Source organism: Chanodichthys erythropterus, chromosome 9 (assembly GCF_024489055.1).
Source record: "Chanodichthys erythropterus isolate Z2021 chromosome 9, ASM2448905v1, whole genome shotgun sequence".
NCBI classification, from domain to species: domain Eukaryota; kingdom Metazoa; phylum Chordata; class Actinopteri; order Cypriniformes; family Xenocyprididae; genus Chanodichthys; species Chanodichthys erythropterus.
The window spans coordinates 14,734,542-14,757,784 of record NC_090229.1 but is presented as its reverse complement, the minus strand read 5'-3'; the positions used below and the strand labels follow the sequence as shown (position 1 = coordinate 14,757,784).

The window sequence follows — 23,243 nt, the reverse complement described above, 5'->3', positions numbered from 1 at the left end:
TAGGAAAAACTGGCATTTTTGTCATTTGTGAGTGCTGTGCCTGTTGCCAGCTCTTTCATCACAGCTAGTGTGGTTTACCTGCTGAAAAAGACAGGTAGGTGAATTTAAGAAGATTAGCTCATGAATATTAAGTAGTTCGTGTTGATGCCGCTTAATCTTCATCATGCTCTTCTTCATTTGATCTAATTAATATTAAGTCAAACATAAACTCTAGGTGCCAAGGCAGCTTAACTGTACAGAATCTAAATCTTATCATGCTGAAATCAATATTTGGCAAAGTTTCACCTCAAAACAGTTTTTCAAAACTCCACAGATGTGTAGACACTTTATTTATTGCTAGATTTGTAGTGCACATGTGAGGAACAGATTAGCTGTAAACCTGTGGGCAAATTCAAAACCATTTGTTCACTTGTTTTGACAAAGCCCCATAATGCAGTGTAGTCCAAATCAAGCTTTTAATTTGGTTACACACCCACCACAAAGAAAAATAAAGGAATGGGAATGGAATTCCGTGCAACCCAGATCCAAGCAGCTGTTATGTTTACATGGCAACTTGATACACAAATACAGCCTGGGTTATGGAAAGAGAGGGGCTGGGCTGGGGGTGCTGTGTTATTCTTTCAAAAGTCAGTGGTTTTTAATCAGCTCTCTTCAATCTCTGTTTGTGGTGATAGACGTGCACAGTCTGGGTTTGCAAAGCAGGTTAAGGGTGAAAGGAGAACAGAGAGGAAATGCTGGTGACTCCCATAAATGCCATGATTTTACACTTCCACTTCCTCCTGAAGTGTCAGTACTACCAGATGTTGCTGAACTGTAGTAGACGATCTCTAAGAAATAACCTGTACGACTGACCTTTTTCTGTGAATCACAAAAAAAGATATTTTGAAAAATGTCTCAATATTTCATTGTATGGGCAAAAGTGGTTGAAACATTCTTCAGAATATCTTCTTTTATGCTTCAAAGAAGAAAGAAAATGAGGACGAGTAAATAATGACAGTATTTCCATTTTTGGGTGAACTATCCCTTTAAATCATTCAATGAAAGCAGGATCACAGTGTCTACATTTACATAACGGGAAGTGATAAGTGTGATATTATATACTTAAATCTGTATATGCATGTGCAGTGAATCACCTCGTTAGATCATCTATCAGTGCCCGTGTATGCGTCCTGTTCCCAGGTCAGAGTTCAGCTCCAGTCATCTGCTATCATGGAGACTTTATGATTGTCGTAGCAGCGTCTACTGTAACCCTAAACCACACTGAGCTTTTAATGGACTATAGTAGAGCACAGCTCTCAAGCAGACAGCTGCAGTGGTCCCCTTTGAAAGGTATTTGTATGTGTACACCAATGCACCATGGGGGGAGAAGGGTGTCGGAGGGGGTGGCAGATGACCCGTGTGTGTATGTGTGCATAATTGAGCCCGTGCTGTATTTAGCCCATGTGGATGAAGCCCGGCCCGGAGCAGATCGCTGCTGTACCCACCCGACAGCTACCCTTGTGCTGCAAGGGGTCATAATACTTGGACCACAAGCATTAATAATTACACAAAACAAACTGAATTAGCTAATCTGAGTTGAAATGCGCTTAAACTGTTTTGGCACTGAGATTTAGGCCATCCTGGCAGCGTGAGCAGCACTGCTGATGATTGAACTTTCTCACATCTCCATAGATATAATTATCATGTTTTGTTGTTGTGTTTATGGCTCTAATTATCTCTTTATCTTATCTCTCACTCTTAACATAGCTGAAATAGCTTCCTCCTGTAACTTTATACAGAATTGACAGGTTGAGATGCAGCCAAGAAGATTCAGCCTGATAATTGCATACAAATAGTTATTTTAGCACTTTTGTTATTGCTCATACTTGGGGATTTGAACAAGTCCTAACCATTAGTATTAAACTTTGATGTAGTTCACATCACCCAATATCATTTGTGCTACAAACATGAATGGAGACTCAAATTATGTGGCTTGTTGAGATGTATACTGCTGTTTTTATAAGGAATCAGCCTTTTTAAATTTTGCCTGGTGGACCAACCCAATCTCACGGCAATTTGTACGTATTTTACAAGGTGGCTAATTCGTACGAATTTGTACAACCTCACTTATACGACCTCGCTTGTGCCTATTAGTATGTTTTTTTTTTTTACTAAATCGTACATATTTTACAAGTTGCCAGATTCGTTTGAATTCGTACGAGTGAGGTCGTACGAATTAGCCACCTCGTAAAATATGTACGAATTGGTTGTGAGATAGCGTTGGGTGGACCATAAAAAAAGGAAACGAGCATTAAAGGAGGGACACAAGCCGTTTTTATCTATTCTAGCCTGTCCTATTGTTCCCATTGTCCCATTGTTTTAGTATGTAGTCTTCGTATCATAGCACTTTTCATCCCAAGGAGGCAGTAACATGAATCGCTTTGTTGTATTATCATTTGCACTAGACATTCTACTAACTATATGTAACTTTGCAACTACATGACTACTAATACTCTAATGAGTGTTAGTTGACATTTTTACTACTGACTGTAAGTAACTTTTCAACTAGGCCTACATGTCAACTCATTCTACTAACCTGAACCCAAACACTTAACCTATCATTCTACTACAGTCTACTAGTACTCTAATGAGAGATGACATGTTGTTGCAAAGTTACTTGTAGTTAGGAGTCTAAATTGGACCATCAAAATAAAGTGTAAACAAAGGCTCTGTTAAATGAATAAATAGTGCTTTAAAAGTAGTATAGTGTTTACCTTTCTAATATTAGACAAAACTGTTAAACAAAGATGTAAACTAAGTAAGATGGAGAACCTGTTGGTTCGCTCTGTCCGTTTTCTCAGTGCTGTCAAAATAAACGTCCCGTTTATGACAGTTATCAGTTTAAAAATCAGTTGTTTTTTAAATGCAGTTTGAGGACGCTTGGTGGTGACGACGTTGATCCGCGACTATGGTGTGCTGTAGTCCATTTATACCTTTTTATATCTGACGACTTTATTTAGGCTTCAAAATGTATAAATGTTGTCAACTTGTAAAGATTATCTTGATAGGCAAAATGTGTAAGTGTCATAACCCTTTGTTAAACACAGAGCTTATTTTCTGCAATTTTTTTTCCAAAAGTCTATGGGAAAAATGAATAGGCTTTCGTTCGAGGGAACCCTTGCGCCGCTGACTTCCGGGTTGGCCTACAAAAACACGTCATCCCTGAGGTACTCTATTATTGGGAAATAGGAGGGTCTGTGGCTCTAACATTGGAGAAAGTGTAACCGCTAACTTGGATCACATGTGCCCTGATAACCAATCACATTACAGCCTTGATGTCATGGAATTTCATTGAGAGTTGTGCAACAGTCAGTCACTGTTTGTGGATTCTATAGAAATGAATAAGAAATGCAGTAAACTGAATCATACCGGTCACGCAATTGTCTGTGACTTCTCTTAAAAACAGCTTTTTTCCAGTGTAAACTCTAAAAATAGATCAATATTAATGTTAAAGAGGAAACATGTTGAAGATTAGCCAATGGGCTGTTGATTCATTCAGCATAGTAAAGTCTCTCCTCCATTGACATCCATTTAAAAAAAATGGCCCCTGGTCTCCTTGCCTGCATACCACAGCTTTAGCAGGTGTTGCTTTTTTTTTTTTTTTTTTGCTAACCTTGCAGGCTTGCCTTCAAGTGGCTTTAGGACAGGAGCTCCCATTCTCCGTCTTCATTAGTTATGTTTAACAGTTCTGTCTAATTATAAATTAATTATAAAGGCAAACACTATAATACTTTAATTTACTGTCTATTTTAAGTCTTTGAATATCTAGCCTATTAAACAATAAATTCCATGAAACATCGCAAACTTGTGTAATTTACTATCTTTAAATTAAACAATGTGATGTGATATATCGGTCATCGATATCGCTAACTATATGTTCAGCGCTCCATGATGAAATAATGAATAAAGGCAATCAATGTGCTCTGATCCTTGTTTTCTTTGAGGGGAAAAAAAGGAAACGGGTGACTTGGCTGAGATGTGTGAGCTGCAGGCTGAGACTTGTCTGAGACTGAAATGTGTTGCTCACAAGAACCTCTCCCTTAGCGTTCAAACAGCCCCCCCCCCCCCACCCCCCGAATTCGTCTCCTCGTTGGAACGTTCTTTACATTCCACCTGCTTTGTATCGTAGCTCCACAACTGCTAATTAAATTTCCTGCCGCAAACAGCACACTGGGCTGTGACATTTGCATCACAATGGCCTCCTCTCTCGCGCCTTAGTCTGGATACACGGACAGTCCCTCTAATGTCCCCTCTTTTTACTGTTTCTTATTATAAAAATAGTGTTTTCCTGTCCATTTTCCAGTTTTCTTATTGTTAATCTCAAGTCCTTGGTGTTATTTTTACAGTGTCCGTCATGTAGGAAAACATCTTAAAACTAAATATTTACTTGGTTTAAGTCGAAAAAGTCCAGGTTTAGAATGTACTCAATTTCTGTCTTCTATTTAGTTTAATATCCATCACTATGAGGTTTAGCACACTCTATAGTGTCATACTCCATCCATCCTCTCATTCATCCTGGTGAAGTTCACTCCGGTACACTCAGACCCTCAGAAAAAGAGCGTTTATTCAGGACTTTTCTTCCGTCAAGGCTGACGTCTCTGTAGTTATCATGCATTGCTCAAGCCATGCCTATGTGCAGATGTGCAGTTCAACTACCCATTCATACCTCTCTATGTACCTGAATAGACACTGGGGAAGAGCTTGTTGATTCTGTGGGGGCTGAACCCTGTGTGACTCCTGCGTTACCCACTGTGCTATCAGTCTATTGTATGCAGAACTTGTCAAACAGTCGTTCTGCTCACTTTCCCCCCCAGAAGCCCAGTCAGGTCTCTTGTGGAGGACTGAATCAACTCCCAACAGTTCCAGGTTGTTCCTTTTTTGTTTATTAAAAAAAATATGCAGCTTCCAACCAGTCAAAAGTTCTCATAAATTACAAATCAGGGCAGCGATCGTTTAAAAAGAACTACAATAAACATAGTTTTCCACACAGCAGAATTTATTCTATTCTCCTAATATTTATTATAACCGGCATTTCACCAGTAATGACAGGACTGAATCATTCAGATGACTCAGCCATGTGATATCTTGACTTGAAATAACACTATTTCTATATCACTATATCACTTTTACCCATAATGCCCATAAACAGAACACACCTATCATTGTTTGGTAACCCAGTGTGAATCAGATAGATGCTTGTAAACACTTAGATATCAATCTTGAAACTGGGTGTATGGAAATGTGGATAAGCAGCAATAGGACAATACATATCAGAGATTGACTTGTATTGTTTTTCATGACCGAAACCTATACTTGATTAACATATATGTTGTTGGTGTTGGTGTTGTTGTTGTTGTTGTTGTTGTTGTTTTTGGCACAATGCTAACTAAATTATTAGACTACAACAATAAACATTATGCATACTTAATATTTTTATTAATAGCAATTATTGTTAATGTGAGAATTAATTGAAAAAGTGTAATGTTTCTAAATATTTGAAATTTTGTGAGCCATTTAAAGGTGCCCTCGAATGAAAAATTGAATTTATCTTGGCATAGTCAAATAACAAGAGTTCAGTACATGGAAATTACATACAGTGAGTCTCAAACTCTATTGTTTCCTCCTTCTTATATAAATCTCATTTGTTTAAAAGACCTCCTGAAGAACAGGTGAATCTCAACATAACACTGACTGTTACGTAACAGTCGGGGTGTACGCCCCAATATTTGCATATGCCAGCCCATGTTCCCAACATTATGAAAGGCATTAGACAAGGGCAGCCAGTAACGTCTGGAGCAGCACAGCCGAATCATCAGACTAGGTAAGCAAGCAAGGACAATAGTGAAAAATGGCAGATGGAGCAATAATAACTGACATGATCCATGATATCATGATATTTTGAGTGATATTTGTAAATTGTCTTTCTAAATGTTTCATTAGCATGTTGCATGAGGCACGGCCTCGTGGCTAATTCAGAATCAATTTAAACAATATAACAGTATACAATACTCACATAATCCGGCGCATGCATGCCGCATGCATGGTGAACACTTTGTAAAGATCCATTTGAGGGTTATATTAGCTGTGTAAACTTTGTTTATGCACTAAGGCAAGCGCGAGCTCCATGGGTGGGGAGCATCAGCATTTAAAGGGGCCGCGCAGCATAAATCGGCTCATATTTAATGATGCCCCAAAATAGGCAGTTAAAAAAATGAATTAAAAAAAATCTATGGGCTTATATTACATCTTGTAAAAAAATGTTCGATGGCACCTTTAAATAATAATCTGCGCAATCGTGAGTTTTACATGCTAGCTGCATCCTTTCACCTGTGTTTAAGTTGGTATTGTGAATTTGCCACACTGACAAACAGAAAGCTGCTTGGTTTGAAAGTGACTGCTCTGCGAGTGGTGCTTTATGCATCACTACACTATTGACAGTAGATAATGGACCTTTTATGCCTGCAAAATTACATTAAATTGACATTAATGTGACTGCACCTCAAGTAGAAAATCTGAATATCTGTAAAACATATTGGTCAAACTGATTATCAGTCTATTTTTATTATATAATATCCTTATCCTGGAAGATTTGGCACACACAATCCAGAGAAACATCCATTAGATTAACCATAGTCATGCCATTGACATGACTGGATTGGATTACATAATGTGATACTTGGGCAAGATCCTTGATGAGCTGGACTCCTTCAGAATTTGGCTTGTGTTGAAACGTGTTGACAGATCCAAAAAGGCAAATTTTATTAAGTCTCATGTGTCTATAGACAGTATGTCCCTATTTGGTGGTAATGGGTGACTATTAGTCAGCAAGTTTAAATACCAATGGCACATGCTTTTTACATACAGTGGTAGAGATCGCCACACTGTGTCATTATAAGAACATCTTAAAGGGCGTGTGATAATCCAGTTGTTGTTGAGATCAGCCATAGAAGGTATGGAGTAAAGGCCATGTTGTTCTTGTGGATTAGCAAAAGAATGATTACTCAGCCTGCGTGACTCTGAAATCGGAGTGTTGAGGTGTAGACGTAATATGGAGACAATGTGGCATGACAGAATCACTTTAGGAAGCTTCTGTCTGTCTTCCTTCTTAACTGTATTGGCTACCGTTGACCTGATGCCATTTGGCATTTAGCATTGGTAGTCTGTTAATCTTCTGCTCACTGTCTTCAGAAGAGATTTTTTTTAAAGAGAAACGGCACTGTTATTTTATTACACACAAAAAAATATAAATGCATATTGTGCATGTAATAGTGCTTTTATTTTAATCTAGCTTCTTATTTTGCCAGCCAGAACTTGTTGCACTGTTGCAATATAAAGCCCGCAGCAGTAACTTGGCTGACTGGAATCCATCACGTTTTTGAAAAACTCATCCCTTAACAGATTTCCTGCATGTGTCACTTGCTGTAGTTACCAGGACGTATATTTTTGCACCCCAAACAGACACCTGCTCCTAGAGACTCCTTTTCGCAGCTCAGTCCTCTGTTTTTGTATCACTATGGGCAACAAGGTGGTGTGACAACAAAAACTGGAGTTCCACCAGTTTGTCATCACCATTAAAATAAAAACTGAAAGAAAGGGCAATTATCTCTATGGAACCAGACACATTTAACAGTCTTCTCCTTCACCTTCTCATAGCCTTGCAAATGTTGCAAAGGTAAGCTTTTTCTTTTACAAAACACTTTTTTTTTTTTTTCCCCTTTCGGAATCATCCTCAGCTCAGGGTTGGGGGTGGTGCGGAAATCTGGAAAGGGTTACCGGGGGAGGAGGAGGAGGAGGAGGAGGAGGAGGAGGAGGAGGAGGAGGAGGAGGAGGAGGAGGAGGAGGAGGAGGGGGGTTGTGGAGTTGTAAGTGTGAACAAACGGTCTCCATGGCAACGCTCGACCGATTCTCCCTGGCTGCAGAGCCCTTTGCTTTTGGTGTGCTGGCGACGGATGGGCTAGGGTTGTGACAGCAATTGAAGATTGAGGGTTTGGAGATGTGCCTATTTTAGGGGATTTGTTTTGAGGGGCTTACATGAGGACCCAGCTGACCACTTAAACTGTCCACTTCCTCAGCCCGACCTTGCCATCTGCAAGCCTTAATTTCAGTGGATCAGTCATTAGATATTGAAATAAATCTGAAGAACTGCTTGCCTCTCTTGGAGAAATCTCTTATCTTGCCTCAGATCTTTAATTTTGTGCATGCAAATACAGTATATAAAAGTTATAAATCACACACATACCACCCTTACTTAATAACATACAGGTTCAGGCTTCATATTTGCAGTTAGTTTGTATGGATGGTCTAGATCATAAGTGGTAGGAGCATTTTGTGTCTTTTGAAAGCCGCGTATCTGCAGAACATCAGCCCAACTTGTTGGACACAGATGTCCAGTATAGACGGCCCTTTAATGGCAACAAGTGTCTCTGCTTTATTGCACGGCTGTTCGAAGCTTCCGGCGTGTCGTAAAAGCAATCAGAGTGTATTTCCAAGCTGCAAATCTGTCAGGAACGTCTGGATTATTTAGTTGGAAAAGTAATTTGAGGCTTCGTTTACAAAGTGATTGTTGTATTTGGAGTGTTGTGGTGCAAGCATGACTTGTGGCGGCTTTTCTTCTCTTCTCTTTACTTTACTTTTTTTTTTTTTGTCTTTCTGATGGCTTTAACAGTCTGTGTCAGCGTTCCCATACCAGAAAAAGTTGTTGTAAGTCCTGAAGTATGGCTTTCTGTAGATTTTTCTCTATAACTGCACGTTTTTTTCCCTCTACCGAGTCCCTTCCTCCGCTCCAGAGGGTCAGAGTAATAGCTTATGTATTTATTGTTCTAAGTTTCTGGTTAATGTGAGATAGAAGGATCACTTGGGGGATGGCATTGTTTGGTTTGGGAAGTATTCTGTTGGTTGCATAGCAACAGGCTCCTGGAAACGGGAGTGGACGGTGTTGCCACTAGCAACCGTTGTTGCTCTGCAAACAATGTGGGCCAGTGCAAACAAGAGCCAAGACTGTGGGCTCCTGTTTTTAATTGAACATCTGCATGTGCTTTGCCCTGATCGAGCGTTGTTTAAGTTCAATCTGTCTATGACAGATGTGTCTAAACCCTCTTCTCAACAATAACCTCAATCACAGGTATTACTTTTTGTTTTCTTTGTTATTTTGGCCTGGTTTATTGCCAGCATACTTCCAGGAGAGGATTTCGCTCTCCATCTCTTCGCACTAAGGTTAATGAGAACAGAAGGAAATGGCTGCAATGTTGTGGAGGTCTTTAATAGCTCATTTGTGTTGAGCAGAGGTGAGCGCTTGTATCGTGCGGCGGGGAGTCTCTGCTCTACTGTAATAAACCAGAAGCCTATTCAGGACGGGCCTCTCTCGCTCTTCACACCAAAGTGCCGGGGTGCTCCTGCTGTTTTCTGCCTTTGTGCGGCCTATAGCTGCTGGTGGGGAATTTGTGCGGATTTTAACCTTCTCTAGGATCTCAGACAAGAGTGACGTGCCCATGTAATGGCCCCAATATACTTCAAGCGAAATCGAAGAATGAACTTCTGTGACTTCATTTCGAAAATAGCCTTTTTCAAGTTCATTTGTAGTTTGTTTCGGGAGTTCAAAACAGCTTGCCAAAGCAAAGTTTCCAGAAATGTTCACTTTGGCTGGTAAACACCTTTTGAACTACCATACCATGCTCTGCAACTTTCTTGGATGTGGAAATCTTCTCCGGTTCATTTCTTCTGTTCAGTCCTTTATGTTGTTTATGTCATTGAGATGAAATCGCACAGCACATTTTTACATATTCGTCTAATGCATCTCCCAATACTAGCATTTTGAGCGCTGTTGACCTCTGATTGGCCACTGTGTTCATGCACTCAACAGATACAGTTTGTCTGTGATTGGCTACAGTGATCAACGATTCAAAAACATAAATGGACATTTTTGACGTTCTTCACCGAGCGCTTGCACAGATATACACGGGAGCATTTGAAAGCAGGCAACTATCAGCGGATCCGTCTATCAGTCGATTATATTAGGGATTTGCTGATAGACACCTACTTTCAAACGTTCCCGTGGGTATCGGTGTATGTGCTCGGTGAAGAGCGTCAAAGATGTCTATTTTACAACATTTTTTTGAAGCGTTAATCATTGTAGCCAATCACAGACATATCTGTTGAGTGTGTTAACACATTGGCCAATCAGATATGTTTAAGAATCCACTTAACAGTGCTCAAAATCCTAGCAAATATTGGTGCACGTTAACATAGGCAATGTAAATTTGGGGTCTTGAAAAAAGCTGGTTGAGAACTGCTGCTCTGTAACTCAGACTGTCTGGCTGAAGTTGATTTCTCGCCGAACACCTGAAGGCAACAGTGAGCGATCTCTCCCATTCTCTGGGAATAATAGCAGTAGGCAGGAATCTGCTCCAAAGATAACGGCAGCAGGGACAGCCCACAACATATTTATAACCAATGCAACACCCCTGAGGCAAATTCCTTTCTTTTAAAAGATCTAAGCACACTCATTCTATTTACCCTCAGAGTTCTAATGAAGCTTATTTATGTTCCGACTCTCATTTTACCTTTTCAGTCTGGTTCAGGTGAGCGTTAGACAAAGTCTGTGGGATTTGAACCAAATAACTCCTGTTGACTGATCCTGCAAGTCCAGTTGGAAAGCATGACTGTGACCATCTACACGCTTCTTCTAACTGGTGTAAACAAACTGGAAGGCTTCCAGCCTGGTGATGACTGGATGATTACGCCCACACATAATCTGTGCCCGCAAATCCACAGATTTCCACTGAACTGGATTCCACGTCATTCATAAAATTCAAGCAGCCACCACCCCTTGAGTTTTTGTTGATTTTAAATATTTATTTTGATTATTCCCTTAGCTACTGATAAGTGTTGTCATAGTTCCTGTTTAACACATGTTTGAATTTGAATTCTTTCAAATCAACACTGGAAATTCCATCTGGGCTTACTGATGATCAGTTTCAACACTGAATCTTTTTCATGTCCTCACAATCAATAAAGACTCGTGATAAATAAAGTCATGGAAATTAGTGATGGCTTGAAAATATTTTTTTACAGAAACGGCGAAACCAAAATTAAAGTTTCCATTTAGCCAAAAAATGAAAAAGTGTTTATAATCAGTTAATCAAATTTATTTAATTTTCAACGCTCTTTGTATATAAACTGAGTTAAAAATTTAAATTGCACATAAGGCAGTTTTATATTAACTTTTTAATTATATAATTTTGTTCCTACTCCAATTGGTTTTTGAAGTATAAACATTTATACGGCGACTATAATAGCTTTTTAACATGACAGATTTATTCAAACATACATTAAATAATGAATACAACAGATTTGGTAAGAAAAAATGAAAATTAAATGTGGTGCATATGTTTATCAAAATGCTTCTCTCTGGAGTTCTTTTTTTCTTGCTCATAAGTTATGGAAATTGAAAGGCTTTCCTGAGGTAAATGCAGCGTTATGTGATATATTGTTTACAAGCTCTTTTACTGACATATTTCAGCAGTTGCAACGCTGATTGAGGAATTACATTTAGACATGATACATTTCACTAAGTACTGTTACTTTCAACATTTTGTGCTATAACTCGTAGTAAAGAGGAAGCACTGCTGCATGAACTGAGGCACTACATTTTAAATTTCATTATAAAATTGACAGAATTTGAAAGCTGAGATTTTGTTTCATATCAAAAGCAACAAAGCTAATAAGTGCTAATTAAACTTCACCATTTCAGTCAATGATTTCAACCTTCCGAAACGGTTTCAACTGAAATTAGAAATTCATTTTCGGTCTAAATATTTTGCATCACTAATGGAAATTAATAAAATCTCAAAGTCGTAGAAGAGGCAGTTATTCCATTTTTTTCTTGTAATCTGCTGCTTTAAAACATTTATTGGCAAAAAATTTTAAGAAAAATCTCTATAAAATTGAAAAAAAAAAACTTAAATTAGTTACCAAGACTGGAAAAAATAATGGAAAAGTCATGGAAGCTTGCTGTTCAAAAGCTATTGGAACACACCCTGTGCTTTGAAATGTTGGTTTAAAACAATGGATTTACACAGGATTTCTTTGTTTTTAATTTTTTTAAACACATTTGTAGTGTTCTTTCTGCAGTATATACTCCCAGAGGGCATCTGAGTTCATGCTTTTTACTGAACTGATTCATCTCTTGTATTCATTACAGTTCCTTTATTTTCTGAAAACGGGGACAGTTAGATTTTCTCCAATTAATTTACCTTTGAATAGAGCTTCACACTTGAGAATTCATTATTTCTATTTTACTAATCTCAGAAAACACAATTAGCTTTTATTCTTTATTCTTCTACTCCCAGTGGAAAACTTTAAGTGCCTGTAATTAGCATCCATTTTTCCTGCAGATGAAATCAAGCGTATTGCTTGTCTTTTGCTCTATTTTAAACTTTAACAACAAACTGTCAGTCAAGGTGTCTCTTGAAGCACACAAGCTCTCAGATCAGCCTCCGCCGCTGCTTGACGGTCAGGATCAATGCAGGCACACGTCGTAAATGCAGGTCTGGGACCTGTTGAGCACGCTGGCGGTGATAAATGCACCGTCGGACTGGTTAAGAGCTTATTTAGATGTACAGAGATCGGCGCCCCCCTGTAACTCGTTCCCCGTCTCTGAGTCTGCCTGTCTCTCCGGCACTCCAAAGTTCCTGTGTGTGAGCTTAAAAAAGAATAGCACAAGGGGAAGGGGGTGGTAGAGTTAGGGATGGTTGCCATGGATCCCTCACCATAGCAACCGACAAACGTTTACAAAGCATTGAGGAATTTCCTCATATCAGCTGTATTATTGGAGCCCCTAGAGACGGACTCTCATTCCAAACAACCGCTGGAGATCATCAGTATCCTGGTGGGGGGGACCAGCCTCATAGCCATTTTAGTTTTTTACCTCCTTTTTCTTTTCATAGTTGGAGGGGGGGGTTCTTCCCCTCCACTTTTTCCATAGTCCCCCCACTCTCACCTCCTATTCTATCTTTTTTTTTTGCCGTGGGAGGCTGCCTGGTCTCTATTTGTTATTCTCTTCTTCTCTTCTTCTCTTTCCTGTCGTTGTGTGCGCCATCAGCACCTATAAGAGTTTGAAGAGTTGCGTCAGGATCTCGACGACGGTGACAAACTCAGTTCTTCGCTTTAGCCGAATTCCCCTTTGACTGAACCGCGCTGCGGTTGTGATGGGATTGTTAATGTCTCCTTTGTTCTTTTCTCCATAATAGAGTTCAGAGGTGAGCGGCCTGCTGGGGATGCGGGTGACTCAGCCTGACTTGGCTAGGTTGAGCTCCTGGTCCTTTCAGAGAAGACGGTGTGAAAAGCCGCTTTGTATCCCACTTTTCCTGGCACATGCGCAGAGTTGTATTTCAGTGGGCTGCTCTTATCCTCTCCAGCAACCTGTTGCAGCTTAGTTCGCTTGCATTGTTTGTTTGTTTTTTAGTTGTATTGGAAATCAGTTGGGACCTGATGACATCTTAGTCATGATATTATCCTGCCGTTCTTTATGCTTAGCGTGTTAGCATTACATTGTCATCTTTTACTCGTTTTCTCATTCACCTTCATTGGTTTTCGGTGCTTGCACAATTATATTCTTAGCTTGATTTTGTTCAAATAAAAATTGAGTTTGTGGAAACCTAATGCTATACCTTCTAATGCTAATCTACTTTTTCCCCATTTAAAAACTGTTGAATTATTAATTGTTGGCATGTTAAAACATCATCATGAGTGAATTATTACAATACTAATTATTAATATTAACACATACTAATACTACATACTATAACTATCTACTAGGAGAAACCATGCAGCGGTCAGAGGGCGGCTCAGAGTCAGCGTCCACTGTGGCGCTGAGAACATCCACTTCAGCCCAGGCGCCGGTGGTTCAGCCCGTTCCCGCCTCTCAACAGGTAAGCAGGCTCAGCACTGATGCACTAATGTAGCATAATGATAATTAAGGAAGCTCCTCCCACACAAGTTGTCCAATATGAAGATCTGAGCTGTTTTAGCTCTTCTGTCATCGTTCTGAATCTCTCTAAAGATGCTTTTCAATATGCACTGGATCCATCTGAAGCGATGAAAGATTTCTCCTCACCCACACCCTTCATCTGTCAGAGCCACTTGAAATGATTAGCAGCGACTTTGCGTGGGGCTGCTGAGGGAGATGTCGGGGTTTGGATCAACCACACATCCAAAGAAACCAGTCTTTATGTAATTTCGGTTAATATTTTGAGTAGAGAATCACATTTCCCTTGGCAGCTGTAGAGGATTTGACGAAAACCAGTGACGAATGAAATATAGACTCTTTGTACGTAACAATTGTGGTGCTATAAGTCTGAATCAGAGATGACACTTTTATAAACGAAACTTTCCAGCAATCTTTCTCAGGATCCTGAGATCTTTTGCAGTGTTTTTTTTTTATTATTAAATTTTTTTTTTGTATTTTGATGCAACAAAGAAACAGCCTTTTACCCACCTTCCATTATTTAGACAAACATGGAGACCATTACACCATTAGTTGAGCCAGAAGTTTTGGAAATGCCAAAGTGTCATTGTCACAAAAATGGCTTACTTTACTTGTCTCTCCACAATAAAATCACCATTTTGAAGCCAAAAAATGCATCCTTACACAAAAGTAATCCATACGGCTCCAGGGGGTTAATAAAGGTTAATAAAAGTGTTTAAAACTTTCTTAACTATAATAACTAGCTTCCAGCAGATGGACGTATGCATCAATTTGCAGCAGAAGAGTAACCTCTGACCCGACACGTAATGATGAACACGGAAGCGCATACGATCAAGCAAAACAAAACACCGGTCACCAATCAGAACACTAAAACAATAACTTTTAAAGATATCGAGCTTTAGTTTGTTGCCCAGCCCTATTTGTTTAAACCGCAAGAGACGTCTAAGCTTACTCTACTCCTACATCCTACATCATACATCGCATCAGCGGGTTACTCATTTGGCGCAGGTTGAGTTGCACAGTATGCATACGGTCGTCCACCGAAAACTAGTTATTTGAATTTATAAAGTTTTAAATATGGATATTTTTCTTTCAAAAATGCATCACTTTGCTTTAAAATGGGTTTATTAACCCCCAGGAGCCGTATGGAATAATTTTATCATGGATGGATGCATTATTTTTGGCGTCAAAATATGGTCAACCATTATAAATTTTGGAGGAGCAAGGATATTTTTAAATACATCTCTGATTGTGTTTGTCTGAAATAAGAATGTCATATACACCCAGAATGGCTTGAGGGTGAGTAAATCATGGAATAATTATCATTTTGGGGTGAACTATCCCTTTAATCAAAGAAATGCCCTTCTTGCACCAACATCTCTTCTTTTCTCTGATTATGTGTTTACTGGTGTGAGTGTGGGACAACCTGTCATTCACATGAGATCACAGCTGTAGCAAATCCTATGATCCAATCAATTCTCAATGGACAAAATCAAGTCCCGCCCTACTTTTTTTTTTCTTTTCTTTTCTTTTCTTGTTCGAGAAGTCTTTTCACTCGGATGTACGACACAATAGGGAAGAAAAGACTATCGCAACTTCCGACTTTAAACTTGGATAATTGCATTCTAACATCGAAACAATTACGCACCTCACCTTTTTAAAGAGAAAAGGGTCTAATTTTTACATTTGTGTGTGTGTGTGTCCCTCACCTGCAGCGTGTGTTAGTTCAGGCCACCGGCTCTTCCCAGAAGGGAGCTCAGGTGCAGCAGTTGCCAGTGCCTAGAGTGCAACAGGTCCCTCAGCAGGTACACACACACACACACAGTACAGTCAATCAAACCCTGCACGCTCACTGCACATGCTGAGGACCCACAACACCTCTGGCTTATCTTTTGCCTCTCCACATATCTTTTTCGCTCTCTTGTGACTGTCTTTGTCTTTCCATCATGCTCTTTCTCTCCCAGCATACTGTCAGAACCCCGAAACGCAGACATGCTTTACTTTCACGCACGTCACGCTTGGGTTGTTGCGACTAATATGTTAATAAGTAGTTTCCCGGCTCGACAGGGCGTCTCTGATTGTTGAGGCGAAGCTTTGTGCTCACTGCCCCCTACTGCCTGCAGCCTGCATACAGCTGTTCATCTCATTTCCCTTACAGAATCTGTATTAGCACATCTCAGATCTCATGCAGTGGTTATTTAGCACCCGTCTGACCTGTATGTGTGTGTGTGTGTGTGTTTGAAGGTTCAACCCGTTCAGCATGTGTACCAGTCTCAGGTGCAGTACGTGGAGGGGGCAGAGGCCGTCTACCCCAATGGCACAATGTAAGCACCTGTCAATCTGTCAATCAAACATGTGTTCAGTTCTTCACTTTGTGTACAGAGGCTGATTATTGTAACACTCAATAAAACATATAAGACACCTTTATAATTAATATATAATATAATTTAATATAATATTGGAGCCTTTTTCATAGCAGAAAAACAATACTCTCATTCCATTTTATATATATATATATATATATATATATGTATATATCTATATGTATGTATGAATATCTCCTTAAAATGGCTTCTTGATCATAATAGAAATGAAATAACTCAATTTTTAAGTGTTTCGGGCCCTATTCTTTTATGTATTTTTATGGAAAGTGCTTATTTTTTGGAGATTAAAATGACTGACTATGTGTTTTAATATTTGGTCAGAAAACCATATCAATATTGAAAACCCTAGCAGCTTTCTGTCTGTTTTTTTTTTTTTTCTGTTGTTCATGTCCACTGTGTAGTTAATTAGCTAATTAAATATTAATTAATTAGCTAATATACAGGTGCTGGTCATATAATTAGAATATAATCAAAAAGTTGATTTATTTCACTAATTCCATTCAAAAAGTGAAACTTGTATATTATATTCATTCATTACACACAGATTCAAGTGTTTATTTCTTTTAATTTTGATGATTATAACTGACAACTAAGGAAAATCCCAAATTCAGTATCTCAGAAAATTAGAATATTAAGTTAAGACCAATACAAAGAAAGGATTTTTAGAAATCTTGGCCAACTGAAAAGTTTGAACATGAAAAGTATGAGCATGTACAGCACTCAGTACTTAGTTGGGGCTCCTTTTGCCTGAATTACTGCAGCAATGCGGCGTGGCATGGAGTCGATCAGTCTGTGGCACTGCTCAGGTGTTATGAGCGCCCAGGTTGCTCTGATAGTGGCCTTCAGCTCTTCTGCATTGTTGGGTCTGGCATATCGCATCTTCCTCTTCACAATACCCCATAGATTTTCTATGGGGTTAAGGTCAGGCGAGTTTGCTGGCCAATTAAGAACAGGGATACCATGGTCCTTAAACCAGGTACTGGTAGCTTTGGCACTATGTGCAGGTGCCAAGTCCTGTTGGAAAACGAAATCTGCATCTCCATAAAGTTGGTCAGCAGCAGGAAGCATGAAGTGCTCTAAAACTTCCTGGTATAGGGCTGCGTTGACCTTGGACCTCAGAAAACACAGTGGACCAACACCAGCAGATGACATGGCACCCAAACCATCACTGACTGTTGAAACTTTACACTGGACCTCAAGCAACGTTGATTGTGTGCCTCTCCTGTCTTCCTCCAGACTCTGGGACCCTGATTTCCAAAGGAAATGCAAAATTTACTTTCATCTGAGAACATAAATTTGGACCACTCAGCAGCAGTCCAGTCCTTTTTGTCTTTAGATGCTTCTGACGCTGTTCAAGAGTGGCTTGACACAAGGAATGCGACAGCTGAAACCCATGTCTTGCATACGTCAGTGCGTAGTGGTTCTTGAAGCACTGACTCCAGCTGCAGACCACTCTTTGTGAATCTCCCCCACATTTTTGAATGGTTTTGTTTCACAGTCCTCTCCAGGGTGCGGTTATCCCTATTGTTTGTACACTTTTTTTTTTTTCCTACCACATCTTTTCCTTCCCTTCGCCTCTCTATTAATGTGCTTGGACACAGAGCTCTGTGAACAGCCAGCCTCTTTTGCAATGACCTTTTGTGTCTTGCCCTCCTTGTGCCAAGGTGTCAATGGTCGTCTTTTGGACAAGTGTCAAGTCAGCAGTCTTCCCCATTATTGTGTAGCCTACAGAACTAGACTGAGAGACCATTTAAAGGCCTTTGCAGGTGTTTTGAGTTAATTAGCTGATTAGAGTGTGGCACCAGGTGTCTTCAATATTGAACCTTTTCACAATATTCTAATTTTCTGAGATAATGAATTTGGGATTTTCCTTTAGTTGTCAGTTATAATCATCAAAATTAAAAGAAATAAACATTTGAAATATATCAGTCTGTGTGTAATGAATGAATATAATATACAAGTTTCACTTTTTGAATGGAATTAGTGAAATAAATCAACTTTTTGATGATATTCTAATTATATGACCAGCACCTGTAATTGTAAAATATGTCCCCTTTATTTGGTTGTGAAAGCCTATTCAGATATACATGAGTCCAGATCAAAACTTCTTTTAAAGACAGTTAAAAAGTTGAAGTCAAAAGATATGCTTTGAAAGTTGAGATTACATTAAACACTAATCATTACTGTTTTTCTCTGTTCCTTCAGTCGTACTGCATACTCGTATAACCCAGAGTCCCAGCTGTATGGACAGGGCAGTGGAAGCACCTATTTTGACTCTCAAGCGGGGGGTACTCAGGTTACCACAGTCGTCTCGTCTGCTGGCGGAGTTCCTGCCCACAGCATGGTGGGAATCGCCATGGACGTGGGCAGCAGTCAGATCATTTCCAGCGGCAGTGCCTACCTGATTCACGGCGGGATGGAGAGTGGCCGCCACCACACCTCTCACTCCTCGCGCTCCTCATCCGCGATGGTACGGTCCACTGTGCTGAAATCCTTCAAGACTGGTCCACTAGTGACATGGGAGGGGAGTTTTTAGTCTCAGTTACTTTGAGCTCATAGAAAGTTATGGTTTTGTAAATATGAACTCTCATAAACTAGTCTCATGGTATAGATGAGATGTGATAGGAATGTTCCAGTGGTTAAGCTTATATGATTGTCTTTTAACACAGAAAAATGTTCAACTCATACCTCAAGTTATAAAATCTGACTAAAAATGTGTTTACAGTAATTACACTAACAAACAAAGTCTGGGGCATATTTTAACTCCTGTCATGACCATCTAGCCCATAAACCCAATATCTTTTGCATTATATATATCATATCATATTTTGCAATATATTTCGTATGTGCAAGGGATCCAGAAAGAAGCTCTTTACCTAGAGAATCAAGTCAGTAAAGCATAACTAGAAGATTACCATCCTAGAAAAGTAGCTAAATTTAATTCTTATTAACTGAAATAAGACACAGTTTTGTTCCAAATAATTAATACCACTGATAAAAAATATATATTTTTTTCTGCATTTCTGCTTAAAGGGGTCATGACATGGATTTTTTTATGGATTTATTATGTTCCTTGAGGTTCACTTATAATTTTAATAAAAATAACAAAAACAAATATATATGCAGAAAAAACGTTATTTACAACCCTAATTCTTACCCTCTGTCTGAAATTAGCAGTTTTTAAAGGGGCATCTCCTTTAAGGCTTGTCAGGACATGGCCACTGTTATGATTAGCAAATGTCATTGCCTAGGAAAGAGTATCAATGCCCAGTCGCTATTGCACGTGAGTAAGAATATGTTTTGAGAACAATATCCATATAAAACCATAATTTACAGACAAAGCATTATGAAATCATTTACTTACTGTCAGATCCAATAATGTTGGCTGCTTCATCTTTCAACAAAAGGTTCTTTGCGAACTCTTCATTACAATGTGCCTCGTTTACAAAAAAAAATGCTCCGAACAAACATATAATCCTCCAACGCGATCCGGGATGCCATTAAAAAATAAACCATTTACTTGTTTTACGACGCCGGGATCCTTCTGAAGTCTATACAGAGATGTAAACGAGCTGTTTAAACTGAATGTGTCAAAGCGAATGTTCTTTCACTCTTCCATTTAAGACTCGAGTGTACAGAAACTGTATACTGTATCCAGTGTAGACAGCATCAGTGATTATAATGGTTTCTGTTTGCTTTGCAACGCCATGCTCACATCTAGTGTAGGTAAATGCCAGCTGTTAAGTGACTGAACACCAGTGGGCGGGGCCTATGGTGCGACGATGTATAATTTTTTGTCCATTTCTTGCTCTGGAGGAAGTCATATGCAAATGTATTTGCCCGTGTGATGTCACAAATCCCACAATATCAAAACGAGACGTTTTTGGAGCTTTTTAAAGTAAATGCTTTGTTTACTATGAGGAGGATATTTTAAACTGTGGAACTTGCAGGATCTTTTAATGGTACAAATACCTCTTATATGTCAAAACATCAAGGCTAATTTGAATTATGTCATGATCCTACAGATTTTTTTTTTAAACTGAAGGATGTCAAAATGACTTTCTGTGGTAATCCGCAACGCTACAGATGACGTTGATTCTTACATTCTTTAAGACAAAAGTGTTTTTCAATTTCTCAAAAAGTAACATCACCAGATTAATCATGCAAACACATTTTTCCTTTACCAATACACCACAGAGTAGAGATGACACACACTGTCATCAGAGTGTAGCTTTCTTTCCACAGTGTGCTAGTTTATGAGGTGGGCTGGAAGCAGGGAAAGGGCTTAAGGAGGCGACTGCCTCTAAATAATCCAGCTCTGCCTTGTTTTAGCAGTTTTCACAGCCACTTGAGTGGCCTCCGAAACAAAGCAACCCCTGGGGCTCATTACCATTTGGCCAAGAGCCCTCGGGAGCCTTTTAAAGACTTGGAAGGATGCCTTTTTTTTTTTTTTTTTTTTTTCTTTTACCCTGTCTCCCTTTTTTCTCTTTATAAGTTTTGCCACTCTGCCAAAACTCTCTTTCTCTCTCTCTGCCTCTTTATATCTTTCTCTCCCTCTCTAATCTTTTCTCCTCAATCTCTTTTCAGGCCTTATCCTCTTTTTCAACTTTTGAAATAGTATTTTTTTTTTTTTTTTTTTGTGCCCACTATGGAAAAAACAAGTCCGGTTCATAAATGCAATAACAGAAACTAATAACTTCCTCCCTAGATAATACCTGCAGAAAAACATGTTTATTTGAGTCAAATTAAATCTACTTTTTCAGCATCACGCATCAAATGTGACAGTGTCTTCACAGAGGGCACGACCCCGCTAACTGTGTGATTTCAGACGTGGCTAGAGAGTTTGTCTCATGTGTTTGAGAGTAGCCTGACCTCACGCCCTGTGTGTGCAGCTCATTAGCATATATGAGGCCGAGACAGGAAGAGTGGCCTAACCCTCTGAGTTCCTCACATTTGCATGCTTTTTGTCCACCCATAATGAATGTGGCTGCAAACACTGACAGACTGTAATGGAAATGCTCAAAGTCCGGCTGCAGCTAACAGACTGATTTCCTTTTCTTTTTTTGTGTGTCTTTTTTCCCTCTCTGTTGTCCCCCCTGAACATTCCATCCCCTCTGTTTTTCTCCCTTCTCTTCCCCCGTTTCATGTCTTGCATGCTCCTACTTTTCTTCAGCTTGAAATGGCGATTGAAAACCTCCAAAAGTCAGAAGGGATTGCCACTCACAAAAGCAGCCTGCTCAACAGCCATGTAAGTCAAACTGGGAAAAAACTTTATTGAAACTGGAACAAGTCCTGAAAAAAAGGCTTAGTTCATCCTGCCTGCCTCTTCGCTTTGCTTTTCACTGCTGCTGTGAGCATGCTTTTTCCAGAACAGCCCCTCGCTCTGTGTATTTTGGGTTTAAAGTGCCTCAGACCCCCTGCATTTACATTACACCACTGATTCAGTCAACCTCCCAGGGATCACTGTGTTTATATGCGCGAGATTTACTCTTGAACATCAAGTACTAAAATCTTATATTTAAGGATTTTATATTAAGATTTTTTTTTTTTTTTGTATTTTATACTGACACCTCGGCTCTAGGTAGTGAATATTTACAAATGTTCAAAGATGAGATGAGATTGATATAATGATGCCATCGGTGTGTCAGTGGATGGCATAATTTGATCCTCTCAGATTGGCAATTATTACTCCCTCAAAGTCTCTAGACATCTTCTCACCGATTTCAAACAGAGGCATTTAAACTCCCTCTCCCATGTGTTTTCTCAGTTATCAGGAGGCCTGCACAGAATCTCCACCCACAGAATCTGAATGCCGTTCATTCACAGAGTTCTGCATACTCTTCACTCCTTGCATGTTTATGAAATATTCGGCTAATTTGATAATCTGTTTATCTTACTTTTTTTTTTTTTTTTTTTTAAGAAATTTTTTACATTAGAGTGGACATTTTCTCATTTATTCACCTTAATGTTGTTTCAGTGTTGTTATTGTTAACTATTCAGAATTGTTTAATATATCGTTGGCAACTTGCTGAAATAAAACAAGTTGAAGTACTAAAATTACTAAAGCTAAAACTGAATAAAAATGTCTTTTGTGTTTCACAGCATTTGGGAAGACATGAGGGTGAATAAATGATGACAGATTTTTTGGGGGGTTAACTATCCCTTTAAATCAACAGATTTCCACGTATTTCCTTAAACTCTGAGCAATGAAATTTGAAAGTGCAGATCCCATTAGGTTCTCTCTCTTTTTTTTTTTAATCAATCAAATTAATTTGGTAATTAATATGAACATACAGTATGAATGCAGAAGTGTTCTGTTATGTGGTTTTGTTGCTATTGTTTTGTGAGGAAAAACTGATGAATTTAAGCTTTCTTGATTAGATACTGTTTTATTAATTTTGTTGTGTGTGTGTACAGTTGCAGTGGTTACTGGATAATTATGAGACGGCTGAGGGTGTGAGTCTGCCACGCAGCTCTCTCTATAACCACTACCTGAGACACTGTCAGGAGCAAAAACTGGATCCGGTTAATGCCGCCTCTTTTGGCAAACTCATCCGCTCTGTCTTCATGGGCCTTCGCACACGCCGACTTGGCACCAGGTCAGACTACACCCCACAAATACAGCTAATCTATAAACGATAAATCTATAATCTATAAAAGTAGTTTTACATCTTATCCTCTCTCAAAAGAAAAGCACAATCTTGAAACCACAGCAGAACTGAGAAGAACATTGAGTGGATTTGCTGCAGACACTCATCTAATACTTAAAGAATGATCATGAGATGATTGTCTGAAATAAATGACGTTTCGTCTCAAATTGTGGTGTGTCGTTGCTG

The 23,243-nt window shown here is 39.2% G+C and overlaps 1 protein-coding gene across 3 annotated transcripts in view; it reads left to right on the top strand.

The window, feature by feature from the left end:
• rfx2 (regulatory factor X, 2 (influences HLA class II expression)) overlaps nt 1-23,243 on the top strand; it is a 44,825-nt gene that overhangs the window by 7,389 nt on the left and 14,193 nt on the right. The window contains exons 2-7 of one of the 3 annotated variants that reach the window (XM_067394690.1): nt 13,855-13,967; nt 15,739-15,828; nt 16,268-16,347; nt 18,613-18,877; nt 21,581-21,655; nt 22,825-23,006. In XM_067394690.1, coding sequence (XP_067250791.1) covers nt 13,863-13,967; nt 15,739-15,828; nt 16,268-16,347; nt 18,613-18,877; nt 21,581-21,655; nt 22,825-23,006 — 797 coding nt within the window. In that variant the 5' untranslated portion in view covers nt 13,855-13,862. The remainder of the gene's footprint in view (nt 1-13,854; nt 13,968-15,738; nt 15,829-16,267; nt 16,348-18,612; nt 18,878-21,580; nt 21,656-22,824; nt 23,007-23,243) is intronic. The other 2 variants (XM_067394692.1, XM_067394691.1) reach the window with 2 other exon arrangements.